An 18584-nucleotide genomic window follows, 5' to 3' on the forward strand; every position below is an offset into this window, starting at 1 on the left:
CACTGGATTAGAAAAGTAACTATAAGTGTACAGTACCTTTGCACTCGTTGGCGTCGCGGGCCGTTGCTCGTCCCCAGGGGCGGTCGAAGTGGAAGGGTTTGCACCGCTCGCAATCTCGGCCGGCTGTGTTGTGGCGGCAGTCGCAGGCCAGCGGCTGTACCGCGTTGGAGCCTTCCTCGGCTTTGGCGGGTATGCAACGCGACGCGTGCCCGTTGCACTTACAGCGCCCGCCCACCGCAAAGTCCGAGACCGCGTAGTGCTGCGATCCCGGTGCCGCCTGCCGCTTGCCATCCACCTCCTCACCCTCGGTCATCATATGCAGCCGGTTGAACACCACGCGAACATCGGTCGCCGTCACCCAGTCCTGCAGCACGGGCGAGATGTCGAAGTTCGCCGCGCTGGGTCGACCCTCCAGCGTGCTGAAGGCAAGTCTTGCGCCACTTGAACCTTCCCCAGTCAGCCGGTGCGAGTCGGAACACCTCGCCTCCTGCTCATTGGCAGCCGTCACTGTCGCCTTATTGGGTCTCCCGTACACCCGCCGGCACTGGCTCGAGTAGAACTGGAAGGGCTGCCACGTGACGCCGTAGTCCGCGCTCTTGTAGATCGCGACGGAGTCCGGACGTGCGGCTTTAGGACAGAACTGAAGGCTGACGTAGGTGAGCTCGTACTTCTTGCCGAGGGAGAGCGTGAGGGAGACGTTATCGGGCGGGGAGTCGTAGGAAGCCGGTGGAAGGGAACCGGAGCGCCAGCAGGTGACGTCGTGAGGGTTGTTCAGGTCGGTTAGGTGGAGAGCCGGGTGGCGACGGTCGGAGCGCGCGGCGTCGCACACGCGGCAGGCATCAGCGGGATTGTCTCCGGGTGGATCGCAGAGGCTCTCGGGCCCGCGGCGGCCGCAGGTGGAGGAGGCGACGACGGGCGCGCCGAAGGCTGCGTTGACGAAGTCGGGGATACAGCGGCGCGGGCGCTCGTCCTCGTAGCAGGGGTCGGGCGGCGAGGCGGCGAGCGCCAGGGCTGCGGCGGCCAGCAGCGCCGCGGCGCGGACGGGCATGCTCACTCACTGTCACGCACTCGCGGCGGGCACGGCTCCAAACGGCGCGTGCTCTCGTGACGGGCGCGCGCGGCGTACTGGCGCCCGGCGGGGCGGGAGCTTGCGAAGCTCGCGCCGCACGCATTGCCCAAACGTTCCGGCGAAAGTTTTTTTTTTTTTCTTCGAAGCGGGAATGGATATGGCCAATATTGACAAACAAACGATATAGTTGTTGCGTCGCTCATGATACCATTTTATTTAGCTTGCAATCGTTTACATAACTTTATCTAGACAACGCGCGGAGCTTTTGAGACACGGTCAATATTTGAAATAGAAATTTATTTTTTTATGTTTTCAAACAGACGAACGAACTTGAGTACAAAAATTAGCTTTTACATATATAACTAATCAATCTGTATACAATGTTTCATTGACGTTTAAAATACATTATGTGTTACAGTACTAAAATAATGTTTTTCACTACTTCAATCACGTAAACATAAAATACGTAGAAGATAAAGAAAATTTGTCCGATCTTAATCTATACAGGCTAATTGAACACACGTGTAAAAACTTTAAATGAGGAATGTATAGCTCATTTAACAATAAAAAGCTTTAAATGAGGAATGTATAGCTCATTTAACAATAAAAAGCTTTAAATGAGGAATGTATAGCTCATTTAACAATAAAAAGCTTTAAAGGAGGAATGTATGGCTCATTTAACAATAAAAAAAGCTTTAAAGGAGGAATGTATGGCTCATTTAACAATAAAAAAGCTTTAAAGGAGGAATGTATATCTCATTTAACAATAAAAAAGCTTTAAAGGGGGAATGTATAACTCGTTTAATAATAAAAAGCTTTAAAGGAGGAATGTATAGCTCGTTTAATAATAAAAAAGTTTTGAAGGAGGAATGTATAGCTCATTTAATTCTAAAAACCTTTAAAGGAAGGATGTATAGCTCATTTAACAATAAAAAGCTATTAAGGAGGAATGTATAGCTCATTTAACAATAAAAAAGCTTTAGAGTATGTAAGGCGATCACTAATGTGTGTGTGTTTGTTTATAGAAATGTGATAGAATTATAACTTCTGTGAGTACATATTCTACAGAGACGGATAGAATATAATAATTTATTTTACTATGAAAACATCTGAAATTTATTTACGCTTTTTTACCTGTATTGTCATTATTATTAAAACAATTTATTATTATAAATGGTGTAGCATATGTTAATTGACAATAAATGATTTATACATTCACTCCCTCGAAGCTTTTACATATAACCTTCAAAGGTTTTAATAATATAACACAGCATTCAATAATTTTATTACGTTTCAGTTTCAATAGACTTCAACGAGTGCTTGATATGTTTTGGAACTTTTTTGGAGCTTTCTATAAGCTCAATTATATTATGGTATTTATAACACGAGGAGGCTTTTAAAATGGACCGAGCGGATTGAGCCTTAGGTTGTAAGTTCATCATATATATATGTCATATATAGCATTGGGACATCAACAGCTGGACATAAGAATCACTGATAAATTGCGAATATGACCAGCTGGAACTTGCTTCAAGTGTATAACGACAAGCCATAGAGATAATGCTCTTCATCTTTTTAAGATTGAAATCTGGTAAATGAATGACTCACTGACATCGACCAGGGGCTGGTGAGTAATGTTGGTAAGCAGGCTGTATATAGCTCAGAACAAGTGTCAAATAGAGCCTTAAGTTTCAGGAGTAAAGACCGCAGAGAGCTAGCGTTGAATACAGCCTTGATGATAAAATTACTTTTCTAAGAAATTTGACTAAACACTAAACCTTATAGGTTCTGAAATATGGAGTAAATAAATGATTTTTCTTCTTCCTTTCAGCTAAAAGATAGCGATGCTGTCCGGTCCTGCGCTGCCGGCATCCGGAATCAGCTTTTGGTCTATAGTCATGAACCTTTCGACCCTAATAATTGATAATTTAATAATAACCAATAAATGGTTATTATGTGCGTATCGAAAAATATTTAAAAATTATCGGTAAACGTAAAAATTTGAGTTTTGTTTTCTGGTATCATTTGAATCTAAATGAAAGGCAGAACAATAAGGCGTCATAAAATATAAAACACTTACTAACCGTAGGTTGGTTATCAATCTATCTATATTATATCGCCTATCGTTGGTGCAAAGTGACCGGCTGGCGATCTATTTTGAAAGCCTACAACTTATATATATATATATATGTATATATATATATATAATGATTTATTATATTTATGAAGTCAAACACAGTAATTGTTTCTGAAAAGAAAGTTTTATTTTCGTGAATACTGTACAACACATAAATTTAATACAACTAAACAAATTATATATAATTACCTGAATTGAAAGACACAATATTCAGAGCATTTAACTAACTATATATATATATACACACATACATACATATATATATTTTTATATATATGTATGTATGTGTGTGTATATACATACATAAAACATAATTTAAGAAACACAAACACTGACACCATTCTTTTCGTAACAATTAAGAGATATTTTTAAGTGTGTTTCGCTTTATTGTTAGTAGACTTTTCAAAGTTTTCTTTATTTTTTATTTTAAAAATTAATAATAAATTAGAAAAGAAATTCTATAGTATAAAAAATTAAGCGTATTTATTTACAAGCTATTCTATAAACAGCCAGGGTTCATGAAAATTACGTAGTAATAATTATTATTATTATTATATAACGACCAGCTACGTGTTACAAAATATAATTTACTGAAACAGTAGCAAAATTTAAAAATGTTAATTATTTAATTACGTGTTGCGTACTTCAACAGTATTTAGTTCAGGTAATTATCCGAGTATTTACGATTCATAGCAATAAACAATAGTAATTTTACCCGACGGTACGGATTGATACTTTAGATTGTAGGGCGCGGGTTCAATTCCCAATATGCAATCTTTTCTAATTCACACTTTATTCATTAATTATATAGAATTGTCACAGCTCACAAACAAGTTTCTAGAGGATGAAAAGCAGCGTCCTCTGCGTAAGAAATCATATTGCGATCGTAAACATTAAAAATTCATATACAAAACTCAAAATGTACAATTAAAATAAAATGACGGGAAATGCTTATTATTCAATAAATTTAAATGATAATCCTTGGCAGTGATGTCGTCTTGATCGTTTTGATTTCATTTAGACCATGGTTACACAGACTTATTAAGACTAGGGGCCATTCGGGCAAATCATGAACTGATGGCGGGCCGGCTGCCAGATGTATAAGTAATTAATTTTTTTTGGTTTTATTCTGGAATAGAATTCAATATTCTTCGAATGTACGAAAGTATTATTTTTGCAGTCGGCGGGCCACCAGTATTCGACCGGCGGGCCGCGGTCTGTGCATCCATGATTTAGACTATATCTGATAAAGTGTATACGTGTAAATCTTAGTCTTAAACTTTATTAAATGGTGTGTTGTTGTGGAGTTTCTTCCTGCTTCTTCTCTACAACAATAACACCTTGGGAAGCAGACCAAAGTCTTAAATAAAATAGATTAAATATGTAAATATATGACAAGTTAACGATCAATAAGATTCTGTAAAAAGTTTATATGTCGAATAAATAAATTTTATCTTTTATCTTAATTTTTTTCCTGCTCACATCTGGTATATTACCCCATAGATATCTTTGGGGCAGGCTTATGCCTTGCAGTGGGAGTTTATGTGTTGAAACGAGATTTTTATTTCTTGATCTTTGACGGCCGACTGAAAGAGTGTAGAGGCCGGTTCCCCCTTTCCCCTTTTCCCGCGCGAACACCTTTGACGCGGTACAGAGGTTTTGATAGCTCTTAAATAATTAATTTGATTTTTATATAATAATGAAAGTATACAATGTCCTATACAACCTATTAGGAACTATGTAAGGTTTGTAATGAAAAATATTTGAATTTTGAATTTAATATTAAGGTTTCCACTTGTGTAGGCATCTAAAATTGACAAATAACAAGCAAATATAAATCTAGTGAAACGTAAAATCGGTCTTGCGCTGCTTGCATCTTTCTGCCTTTTGCTTCTACCTTCCTTATGTCGTTGGTCCACCTTATGGAGGCATATCTAAGTCGCGTCTACAGACTAGTGGTCGCCATTCTAGAACCTTCCGGTCTTACCGATATTGGAACATGCCCCGCCCTCTACCACAATTCTTCGGGCCACGTCGGTGATCGATTCTCCTGCGAATCTCATTTCTGTTTCTAGCAACGAAACTCCGAGCAAATCCCTCTCCGTTGTTTTCTGGGTGACATTGGGCGTTCTTACGAGGTCTATCGCGACCACTTCTCGGATCCACGTCATCACTGACAACACACCGGCGTGCTCGATGGTGTTTTTGAGCCTTTTGCAATCCTCTGTCGCCAATTGGCAGAGAGCTTTCATATTGATTACATTCATTTTCATTTCCACTTTTCGCATTTTTTCTTACCGCCAATTTTTTTTAATTATTTTTTTGTCTTTGCCATGCCTAATTAACATTTCTTTTTTATTTACCTAGATTATTTATTACTAACCTATTTACTTTATTGCCTTATTATAATACTGATTTCCTATCTTATTGCCTTAAAATACATACTAATTCTTTTATCTATATTTACAATATTTGAATGCATTTTAAATACAATAAAAAGGTGCTCCATGCTTTGATAGTAAGATAATAAGATCTTAACAGGCTCAATAAGATGTAAATGTGCTTTTCTGGCTTTATTCTATTTCTGAATATTTATAATGATATTATTAAATTTTATTTCAGAATCTAGTGAGTCCATAAAATATAAGTAAAAATAAAATAAAAATAAAATAAAATATAAGTAAGTTAGTAACAAAATTTACTTGAAGACTATATTAGTTATGGATTAGTATGTCATACAGTTTAAATATAATATAATTTTTAATTAAGTCGCTTAATATAAAAACTTATTTACGATAAATTTAATAGTAGTGGTCATTTGCCATTGACACTCTTGTGTAGGTGTCCAGTGGTAGAACCGTTTTCGGGCCCATAACGCGCGACCACAATTAAAATGTCATTAAGTAAGAAAAGGACCAATATTTAGCCACTTCTGCACATGCAGTCGTAGTCGTGCAATAAAGTGCACCGCCCGCCAGCCCGCTGATAAATGCGCATGCGGCAAACAATGCGAATTACACAACTACCACCGCTAAATCACTCAACACGTGTTTCACCCCTCCACGGGGCATCTTCAGGAGTTATGTTACACCGATTAGTGCCAAACACAGAGTCAACGGCGGACGGGCGGTGCACTTTATTGCACGACTACGACTGCATGTGCGGAAGTGGCTAAATATTGGTCCTTTTCTTACTTAGGATGGACTTCCGCAAAATAACGCCTGATTCCAATAAATAAAATGTCATTACTACTGTTACGTAGCCTGTTCCACGCGCTAGTTATTTGACATCGCAAGATTGCGCAGTAATCAGGAATCCTGGCGTCCGCCAACATGCCTTTGATGCTTCAGTATCTAGTTTTTTTCATAATAATACGAAAAGCGTCATTATACTGTACTCTAAGTACATTGTACGATGCCTTCGTATAATTCGTCTAGAGTTGGCACGTGTAAAAGATTTGGCGGTAGGCTCTGATCAAAGTCAACTTAATATGAACATATAAACATACGGCATCTATATTCGGTAAGTTGCTCTGTTCGTCTATCATTCTTCCTTTTTCTTTTTACATTTTTCGATTTGTTTTTTATTTTACATTGTTACTTATTCTATAATTTTTTTCTATCACAGTTTTGTTTCTATTTACATTTTTATCTATTTATCTTTTTATACTCTGTTTGCTTTATTTCTTTCTATCGCCCTATTGGCTATCTCTTTACAAAGGGATATGAATGCCTGTTTGTCATCTCCGCCTATCAGGGAGGATATTGTAAGGGTAAGAAAATAGAAATGTAGCATGAAAGATAGAAAACGGACCGAAAGAGAATGTGAAGAATGAAAGAAGAGAGAGAAAATAAAAGATAATGTGAAAAAATTAAATGCTAATAAAGTCCCTATCCCACCACAAATAGGGGTACGAGAGACCCCCAATAACGGGGGTCATAAAAAAAATTCGGTAAGTTGACAATTAAAGCAATGTTGCCAACTTATAAAAGGGTTCCACGATTTCTATTTTATAGAACACTTTCAAAATTTTTCTGAATCTTTTGAATCTCCTGCAGTTACATGTCTAATCTATTCCTGAAGATTACATCGGTTATTCTAGATTAAAGTCGCTGAGTTCATAATTTTTTAGCCCTTGTTCCACCACTATTGGAACTGGAACAGGGATTTCATTTTCTTTATTAAATAATTCACTTTCTTTACATGTATCACAGTTCTTTAATTTATTACGACTACTGTATTGTTGTTTCTTACATTTTCACTTTTTCTGATATAATTAATTATATTTCTCAATTTTTCTTGAATGATGTACTTATTTATTTTTATTTATCACAGTTTTTGTTACCAAGATGCAGAACTTGAGAAAGGATCCTCTTTCTTCTTCTATCACGATGGCGATGGTCGCCTCCTCCATCTTCCCCAACCGGCACTCGGTGTTGATTCGGAGCCCTTCAAATGCGGGACATTCGGCTACTAGGTGGATCACGGTCTGGTCCACGCCTGGTACACTGAAGTACGAGGAATCCTCCTTGAGTTTAAACTTATGAAGGTACTCAGAGAATTCCCCGTGGACTGAAGAGCTGGACCAATACCACGTCCACCTCTTTGCCACAGGTTACGCCAGTTACTTACCGCAGCTTAAGCTAGGCTGCGGCGATTCGGTGCTGAATGTTTACTTCCAAGTCTTCTGAGGAATGTGACATTGAATACAGATATTTATATTCATCACACCTTGTGATTTGCTGTCCGAATGAGAGGGTATAATAATAATAGGAATCCGAATTAATAAAACAATTTTTCTCACTATGTTATTACTACTTTATTTATTATATTCTAGGCCGTGATGGCGTCCGGCATGCATTAAAATATTATGAAACAATCTGTCTTGATTTATAGGTTAAGTCAAACCAACATTTGGCTTATTCAATATATCTGATAAATTTTCGTGAGACTGGAATTCTGAACAACCAATTTTTTTGTCACATCGACGTGGGACTGTGTTAATTCTCCCGAATCATTTTAGGGTTTAACTCGATTCGTTTCTAGTCTAATTTAGCAAGTTAGTTTTGAAAAATACATTCTCACGGATAGAATCGTCTGCGTGTGGTGTTTTACGCAGGGCAAGGCAATCCATTTCAAGCGGACGGTGCAAACCGTTACTTCCACGCGACCGCAACAAATCACGCACTTTCTCTCGTATCCGAATAAATCAAAGCGGTTGAATCGATTTATTTAAACAATTATTCGATGTAATTAATTTAAAAAAATATTTTAGAACTACTTGCATTCGAAATTTGAATTAAACGTTATGTCATTTACGTACTCTATGTATCTTTTATCTACAGTACCAAATAGGCAGATAAAAACATGGCAAGACATAAAAAAGGAATCCTGAAGTATTCTGGAAGGAAGATGACTAAAGTGAGTGAGATAAAAGGATATGGAAAGAATTTGTGAGGAATAAAAGACGAATAAATAGATGACATCGTGAAGAAATAAATAAACACGTCTGTGAAATAAAAATATTGTTCTATTAGCACGAATTGTTACTAGTGTATTTAATGAAGGGGATGAAACACATTGTCCTAGACTTACAGGAGTCACTTCTAAATACACCAATACCTCGCTTTGCGTTTTTTCGTTTTGCATTTTTTTCGAAGTTGCGTCGCTGCTTAATTTGTACTAATTTTCACTGTGCGTCGTTAGATTTTCAAGGTTGTGTTGTTTTGGGTTCGAGTCCTTATTTTTCGTTTTAATTTTCTCTTTTTTCAAAAAGATGGTACCCCTTTTGTTTCTAATTGCGCCATGCCACCAAAACTCGGGGATTCACTTTCTAACTAAAAATTAACGCAATTTTTATTTTCGCTTTGTTTTGCTAATTTTAAGAGTTCAGTTTCAATTACGTAGTGTGTTGTGCTTTTTTTAAAAGAGAATAATAAATTTATATAAATTTTTACGTGTTGTTTCTGGTTACAAAAAAGATAAAAATTATTTCAATCTATTTATTGACAGGTTATATTATTTTTATTCTTTAAATGTTTACTTTGTTCAATTTTCTTTTTAAAAACTAGTATTTTCGTGACCCTCAAACCTACCTTCGATCTTTACATGGTTTGCTATAGAAAATCTTAATTCACTTTACGGCGTTTCAATTTGCGTCGTGTTTTTTTGAGAACGTAGCCACGACGCAAAGTGAGGTATTTATTGGTGTACAGGAATTCTGTATAAATGCTGTGTATGTAAATAGCTCGTGTTATCTATGATGACTTACGTCACAGGTTGAGGTGATGAAAAGATTGAAAATAAAGCTTAATTAGAAAATGTAAACCTGTAGTATTCTGAAGGTAAAGCGACGGAAGTAAGGTGATAAATCCAAAGGAAAAAAATAAAAGGTGAATGAATAAATGACATAGTGAAGAAAAAGAGATGAGATCGCTAATAGAAAGATATAAACAGGATGATTGTAAGCTTATAAAAGTTGTGCAGAGGATTTAGATGTATATAACCTTTATAGAGACTAAATTATAGCACATTTGCCGACAATTATTATTTGGTATCTATTTTTCACAAAACAATGGTTTTATTGACATATATAGACATTTGTGCTAGTGTAGTCTGCGTAGTTGACTGGAATATTAACAGAATAAAGGAAAAACGAGATCCGTCCTTTTTTGAATATACAGGATGTTTGGTAGCTGATAGAGGAAACTTTTACCTAAACAATGGTAATATTAGTGATACAGTAATAGCTTTTTATTGGCGGGGTACAAGTTTCATAAATATGCCGCGAATACAGAAATTGTTAATACTGAATGGTAATTTATATGGGATTATAGAAGATACAATATAAAATCAATATAAAAATCTATTTAATTAAAGTTTTAGAACATTTGTATTAATTATCTTAAGGCTTAAACAATGGACACCTGTTGGCATCCTTGTATTATTATGTGTAACCTTATTTGATCCGCGAATAAAAACATTTTTGGGTCGCATTTTTTAATCTCCGAATTGTGCAAACAAAAAAATTACTATACATATATTTATAAACATACATAAATAAGTATGTTATAGATCTGCCTTATGTTTATATCTACCTTCATATATTTCTATGTATACAGGCAGATTTATAATATATATAAAAACTTTAAAATGGTGAATATATAGCTCATTTGCAGGGACAGACAAACAATAATTAATTTTAATATAAATTAATTCAAAATTTATTAATAGTTTTTCATAAAAACGAGAGCTATATATTCACCCTAATAAAGCTTTTACACAGATAACCAATCATCATGTATAAGAATTATTTCAGTATAGATACACTTCACGCTAATAAAAAACGTTGTTATAAAAAAATATTTGTATCGAGAATAAATCATGTAATAAAACAAATATAACAACAATTAATTATTTCCATTTAAGTTACAACGGTCTCTGTAAACGCGCAATGCGTTTAATTAGATCGTTCGCCATTTAAGTCCGTGAAATGGCAACATTCGATAAGCGCGTCACTCGCAACGATTTATCGATTTCCCGCGCATTTCGCGAGCCCGTTGGCGCGAAAATATTTAACACAACCAAAACTTAATCGAATGAGAAATGTTTATTGATTCGTTTAACGTATTTATGCATCATTGAATATACTAATTACAAATGCGTTTTAATTACAATTTCTTATACAACATTATAAAAGCTGGGTTTACTTGTTGATATACTGTGCCGATAACTATGTCCAGCAAAACGGTTTTAAAATACAAAATCCTTCCCAAAGATGTCTATCTCTTTCACACGATAATATTCAAATAATCTGCTACGTAAAGCATGTAAATCTCTTATATTTGTAATAAACAATGTAATGATAAAAAAAATATTGTTGACAATCTATCCCTGCAGATTACTCCACCATACGATATTGGCCTATTGCATTATAATGAACAAAATAATGTGTCATATTTCAGAGTGATCACTTTATATGATTGGAAATGGGTGTAGAATCTTTAAATTTTTTAAAATAATCTAAAGATTCAACCTTTTAATGTTTATTTCAAATCATCCTGTATATTTATAATATCTTGGTACAATAAAGTAAATTATATTAAAACAACCATGTTCTTAATAGAATAAACTTGCATTAAAAGTCCAATTAATATTCTTAAATGTTATCTAAACGCATTTAATGCTCGGATCAATGCGGGCTATTTCAAATTCCGTATAAAATCTCCTCTCTTTTATAATTTTAATTACTTCAATTGAATTCAAACGATAATTATGTCATCCATCACAACCATCTTTATCATAGAAAAAAATTTTATGCCATAAATTTTATTGTCCATTATTTATAGCCAATAAAATAATGATACGTAATAAACTCGTAAACTCATATGACATTTAGTAAGCACTCTGTTATATCTGTGACGTTTGACAGTTAATATTGACAGATGTAATTAAAAAGAAAAAAAAGCGCGCCAATTTTTTTAATACATCAGAATTTTATCTTTTTTTTAGTCGTAAATAGTGAAGTGGTTCGCGAAAAATTATGCCAAATGTATATTAATCATGCCATGATTTCAAGATTTTTAGATTTAAATATTAAACTTCGGAAAATAGTTAAAGTCATAAGAGTGACAGTTGATCTTTATTATTTATATTTATACTATCTCGTACATTATACACGTCGACTGCCCGTTACTAATCCTTATTCCATTTCTTTACTATATTTGTAAGTAATAAAACCACAATGTTCTTTTTTAGTTATTGTATATCTATGTATTTCTTTCTATTACATATACAATTATAGTAGAAATTCAAATTAAATTATTATTGTTTAACTGCCACATCTATTCTTGGTTGATAAAATTAATTAATAAAATACCAATTATATATATATATATATATATTTAATTATATATGGGATCGCCAGACCGGTTATTGTGACGATCTTCAAATAAATGAATATTTTAAATTACGTGATCACTCTGTATTGTGCTACATTTTTTTCTTTTTTTTTAATTTTTCTATTGTAATGTCACTGGTCAATAACTTCTAGCAGTGCAAAGTCTCTCAAGTAATGTATATAACTAAACACTTAAAAAAAACATCACTGGTCACATCACCGATGATCGTTGGGAACTGAAGGTTCCTGTGAGACGATCATGAGATGGTAGACGTGGCGTGGTGAAACATACACATGTCCCATTAGGCAGACCGACAAAATTGATAATGTCAAGTCACTCAAAGCGAACAGCATAAGTTATGGCATTGCTACGATCATCAGACGAGGCTTATGCCTTGCAGTGAACATCTATCGACCGATGATGATCATGATTAAACACTCAAGATATAAAAGTAATGACATATTGACAAACATCTATACATATCAACAACAACTCTCCTTGCAAAAACAATTAAATGCAAGTTTACAGCGCTCTTCACCGAGCTAATCTGTACACTAAGAAATCAAGTAAGCAATTGTATAATTAAGTAAATTACTTAATCTACTTAAGAGCGTCCAACAGCGACTTTAAAAACAACGGCATTATTTCTTTAAAAGACAGATATATACACACAAGTTTTTATTGCACACAATTACAAATGCTAAACAGTTTTGTAACACATTTGTTTGTATTATAATGTTACGTACATAATAATGAGTAAACATGTTAATCGTAGAATTTAAAATTAATATAGATAATGTACATAAACTTTCTCATGCAACCGACGACTGTCGGGGCTGACGTTTTTTACATGGCGACACTAAGTTGACCGATGACAGTCGAAAAAAATATAAAAAATAATAGTGTAAAAATTATGGAGAAAAATTAGAGGTGATGCAAGGAAGATTCGTAACTAAAAGTTTGTAGTATGAAAGATGATAACATTCAAATTTTAAAAACCAGAAATTATTATATTATTAAAGAAATCAAAGTCTTCTATTATAACTATGGTAGAGGGAACGACATCAGGAACAGAAGATAAATTATCCCGTGGTTTGTTTTACGCCTTCATACTGTTAAATGGTAAAGACTTACATAAGCTCTCATTGTTTATTCTTCTTAATATAATATATTTATTTATCTTCTAATCTTCACACATTATTTTATTCATCCTTATTTAATTTTTACTAATCCTTTCGTCGCCTTCCACCAGAATACTACAGGTTTACATTTTGTTTTGTTTTTTTATTAAATTGTTTTGTATTTAATCCTTTTATCACCTCAACCTATGACGTAAGTCATCATAGATAACACAAGTTTTATATAAAATTCCTGTAAATGTGACTTCTGTGAGTCTAGGGCAATATATCTCATCTACTTTTTAAAATACACTAGTAACATTCGTACTTATAGAACACTATTTTTTTTCAGAGATGTTTGTTATTCCAGCCAGTGTTACACAAACAGTTATTTTTAGAAAAAGTTTTTATATCATTTCAGAAGCTCCCCACAGCAGTAGGTCTAGACTCGTAACTCCACAGATATTAAAATCTAATTTACAACGATCGCTGGTTATCATTTAAATCGTACAAAATTGTACATTATCACGTATGAATAGAGTTTAATATCGATTGTAAAAACAGATAGAGCTACGTTCCGTTTCGAAAAACGGTGAGATGTCTGAAAATTTAATTAAAAATGATACTGGCTGTAATAAAAGCGCGCCAACAGACACCGTCGCTCATTTGCACCTGAATTAAAAAAAAAATACGCACACGTAGACGCAGTCGAGGGAGAATTGTCGGGCATGGTGGCTGAGTGGAACTAAAAGAGGGCGCCACTATATGGGTGCGTAGATAACTATAGGGGTGCTTTGTTTGGAACCACTTAATTAACCGCCAGTTACCGGTACGGGTATTGCGTACCATGATTTCGGTACGATTAGGATTGAAGTTTCCTTCGTGAAGGAAAGAAAGTTACATTATCAATATTAAAAGGTCTAAGTGACGTCTTAGATCATCCGTTTTTTAGTTCTATATTTAAAATTAAAAGCTTTATAACATTCAAGAGTTTTTAGTTGATCGAAACGTGTGTAACTTGGTTTGTCGACTTATTTACATGGTTGATATTATATTGTGTACTTTAAACATTGTTAAATTTCATTTAACGCGACTGTTGAGTTTCTAGCAAGCTCTTCTCAACAAATCCTTCCGAGCTGGTGGTAACTTACTGCTTATGTTAAAATAATCGACGATACAAAAACGCATGTAAATGCCCACTTAAATAAAGAAATTTTTATTTTAAATTAAATCGTTTACAAGCGTGTAAAAGTAGATATTACTAAAGTTTATCTGATATAGAATTTTGCATTAATTATATTCAACTAGTATAAGTGTTAGAATGTAAGTATTTTTAAATAATTCATTTAGATCCACGAACGACGAAAACGTTTTCTCTAGCAGTCTTACATATTATTTAAATAATATGTAAGACTGCTAGAGAAAATGTCCAAGTCTAATGTAATCTTCTGTCATATATGTATGTTATAATAAGTATATATATTTAGGACAACTCGTATCTACAGAAAATTGCACACAGAAAGAATGAGAGAGACATAGAATAAAAGAGAAAAATATCGGGTTTAACATAGAAGCGCATAGCAAAAGAAAACCGAATGGAAAATTTCAGAGTTTTCAGATATTTATATTGTCTTGTTATTATTAAGGTTATTTACAGCAATAAAAGACTTTTTTTAAGTCTAATTTATTGCAAATCTAAATATTATTATTGTTTAAATATATTTGCTCAATATTTTTACACACGAAATGTGGTCTCATAGTTTCTCGGTTACACATTTTGATTTTAATATTTTATACTTTATATAAAAAACAAATGTAAAAATAACACCAAATACATTAACGTAAATAACGAATCATCTAAATACTTGCGAACAAAATTGGAGCGTTTATTTCGGCCGACCGATGTCCGACATCGTAAATGACAGCGAAAATGGCGCCAAAACGGACGTGTTTTTTTTTTAATTCAAAGAGACAAATGCACGCCTTCGATACAGCTTCGGAGTAAAAGTTTATGCGATACTAATACGACATGACAGGTTATGCGGTCAGAGTCGTTTATCGACTGCGTGGTTTGGGTTTGACATTTATTTTTTTATATAATTAAAAAAGTGTCTCAAAAATTTACTAAACCGCATGTCAAACTTACAAAATTGCCTTCTAATGTTATAAATTTATACATCGATTTAAATATTCTACTAGAATGGACAAAATACGGAACGAATATATCAGAGGTTCGTTTAAGGTAGCTCCGATCCCCAACAAATTACAGGAAAATAGATTGCGATGGTATGGCCACATTCAACGAAAACCAGATGACCACGTGGTAACAACTGCCTTAAGCCTCCCAGAATTCCCAAGAAGGAGAAGGCGTCCAAAAGCTACGTGGTGGTCTAATATCAGAAAGGAACTGGAAACCCTTCAACTTGATGCAGAGACAACCCAGGATAGAGTGGTCTGGCGCAAATTGATAAGGAGACCCGACCCCAAATAAAGGGAAAAGGGAAGGAAGAAGAAGAAGAAGGAGATCGATTTAAATATTCAACAGAGAATACTTGCTTGAGTAATTAAAAATAAAATTAATAACATTTAGGATCCATAATGAAGACAGAAAACGTCATATATATATATATATATATATATATATATATATATGTTATAATGAGTATTTATATTCAGGACAACTTCTATCAACAGAAGAGAACGCAGAAAGAAGAAAGAAGAGTTGTTAACACTTGGAAATAATTTTGGTGACTTAGTAGAAATAGAGATGTATATACGTGTATTGAATCTTATTTACTGTACGGATGTCAAACATTTAAGACAGACAAGGAGTGGAACAACCTGAGAAGAATGAATATGTTCCTTCTGGGTAAGCTTATACTGTCGTAGACCTTGTCATCACCTAACATCAGGCGAGACAGAAGATAAAATAGAACACAAATAATACCGTAACCTCTGTGCAATTTTTTTTAGTTTTAATTCTATTATCCTAACTTAATTAATAATATGTACGTTGTAATTGGAGTACTGTATCAATTAACTTTTGTATTATGTTATACATGGTGATAGATTATAGGTATAAAAACTTTAAAGAAGTGAATGTAGATAGTGAATAGATATATTTCCGGTCAATACATATATATATTACATCCAATCTGAAATTTTTTTTTAATTTATTATATATATATACTCGTGTATATATATATATATATATATATATATATATATATATATATATATCACAATCTTTCCAGGCTGTGTGTTAGAAGTTATTGACAATATCTATAGTTTGTGATTTATGTTTACAAATGATGTATATTTACCCCAATTAGTCGTTTAGATCTACAACAAATCATTCTGTATATACACGAAATAGTAAAAGATATTTCTCGCACAAAAATGAAGTCGTTGGCTTACAGAGATATCAGAATTATGAGAAATAATATCGTAAATCTCCCCTTCATGTTGTACTGCGGACTCAGGGGTGCATTTAACCCCGGGGATATAAACGGACAGGGTCCTGCCGACTAATTATGACTACTGTCTAAATTCATTTATCCAGATAATTTCTGGCTGGGAATTTCGCCATGATTTTATAATATATTTTATTTTATCTATTCTTTGTCTTTCAATTCTTTCGCCTAGTTCCTTACTATCACAGCTTTTGATTATCGCATCATTTTTACTTTATCTTATCTTTTATTTTACATTTTATAATTTGGTTATTTTACATTTTATCACAGATTACATAGTCTTTATTTTATTTACTTTAAAATTATTTCTTTTTGTTTTAGCTACTGTCTATATTAGTTTTGTTTACATTTATTACATGTGTTGCTATTTTGTTGTAATAATCAAGGAACACTGGCCTGTCGGGTTTTTCTTCTATTAATAAGGCGATGGTGTCGTCACTTATTTTTTTAATCAACCTTCTTTCGAAATCGTACCGAAGTCCTCCGAACGCGGGACAGTGGACTACAAGGTGGGTCACAGTCTGGTCCACGCTCGGTTCACAGAAGCACGAGGGGTCCTCCTTGAGCTTGAACGGTGAAGGTACTCAGAGAATCCCCCCTGCTCCGTGAAGAGCTGGACCAATACCACGTCCACCTCTTTGTCACAAGTTACGCCAGATACTTACAGCAACTTAAGCTACGCTGCCGTGATTCGGTGCTGAATATTTACTTCCAAGTCTTCTGAGGAATGTGATATGGAACCAAGATATTTATATTCATCACACCTTGTGATATTCTGTTCGTCAATAACGAAAGGGTATATAATAATAGTAATCCGAATTAATAAAACTTTTTTATTTATTATATTCTTCTATATTAATAATTTTACAAATAGTGTTTGAAATGAGAGAAGTAAATTTAAGACAGCTGGTATGTAATCTTAAATTATAAATAATACCCCAAATATATCTATAAACTACAATGAATCCAGTCGCTCATCGAACCATAGAAAAGCCTGACTTAAAAGCTAGGTATCTAATGGATTCAGGCGTTACTTTGCAGAAGTCCATCCTAAGTAAGAAAAGAACTAATATATGGCTGCTTCCGCTATGTAGCAGGAGTCGTGCAATAAAGTGCATCGCCCGCCAGCCACGCCATTAGTGCCACTCGATGTTTGGCACTAATCGGTGTAATATTACTCCTGAGGATGCCTCGTGGAGGAGTGAAACACATGCTGAGTGATTTAACGGTGGTAGTTGTGTAATTCGCATTGTATGCCGCATGCGCATTTATCAGCGGACTGGCGGGTGATGCACTTTATTGCACGACTGCTGCTACATAGCGGCAGTCGTGCAATATACTTTTCTTACTTAAAAGCTAGGGTCTTAATGATCCGGAGTGAAGATCACAGACCGGCACCTGTAGAACGTCAACTCACAAGGTAGACAGTCGACAGAATACGCTGGACGTAGATAGCTTCCTACTGGTTCTATTGAAAGCCTTTGGGGGAGGCCCACATCTAGCTGTGGTCATCAACAAAAGATATATAAGGGGATATATCAATCGCCACGCTTGGCAGGCGCGTTGACGATCGCTGTGTGGTATTATGGTATTGTTACAAACACGAGTTACAGAACTTCCCGTGACGACAGTTCAGTGTTGTTTTTCGAGTTATAACATTAAGATCTACGATCAGTGATACAAAGTGACTATATGGCAATTTATTTGGACAGTGATTTCTCGAGCGATTTGGAAGCGTAGTTTGGACTAAGCGAAAGTATACTTTGTTAAAGTAGGGTGACCATCTGATTTGTGAATAAAGGACTCCTTGTGAACCAGTGGTGTTTCATTTCGAGTCAGAACCCACAGTATATAACAGTATGAAGAAGACGCTACTGCTCATCCTCT

At 34.7% G+C, this 18584-nt stretch overlaps 1 protein-coding gene across 1 annotated transcript in view; it reads right to left on the bottom strand.

Annotated features, from left to right (window-relative positions):
• The window catches only part of LOC137919116 (netrin-3-like), a 213831-nt gene extending 212783 nt beyond the window's left edge, over window positions 1-1048 (bottom strand). The window contains exon 1 of the mRNA XM_068762076.1: window positions 37-1048. Within this exon, the coding sequence (XP_068618177.1) occupies window positions 37-1048 (1012 nt within the window). The remainder of the gene's footprint in view (window positions 1-36) is intronic.
• Window positions 1049-18584: the final 17536 nt, after the last annotated feature.

Source organism: Battus philenor, unplaced genomic scaffold (genome assembly GCF_028537555.1).
Source record: "Battus philenor isolate CCGP_79_NKW_IND1 unplaced genomic scaffold, ilBatPhil1.0.hap1 SCAF_16, whole genome shotgun sequence".
Taxonomy (NCBI): Eukaryota; Metazoa; Arthropoda; class Insecta; order Lepidoptera; family Papilionidae; genus Battus; species Battus philenor.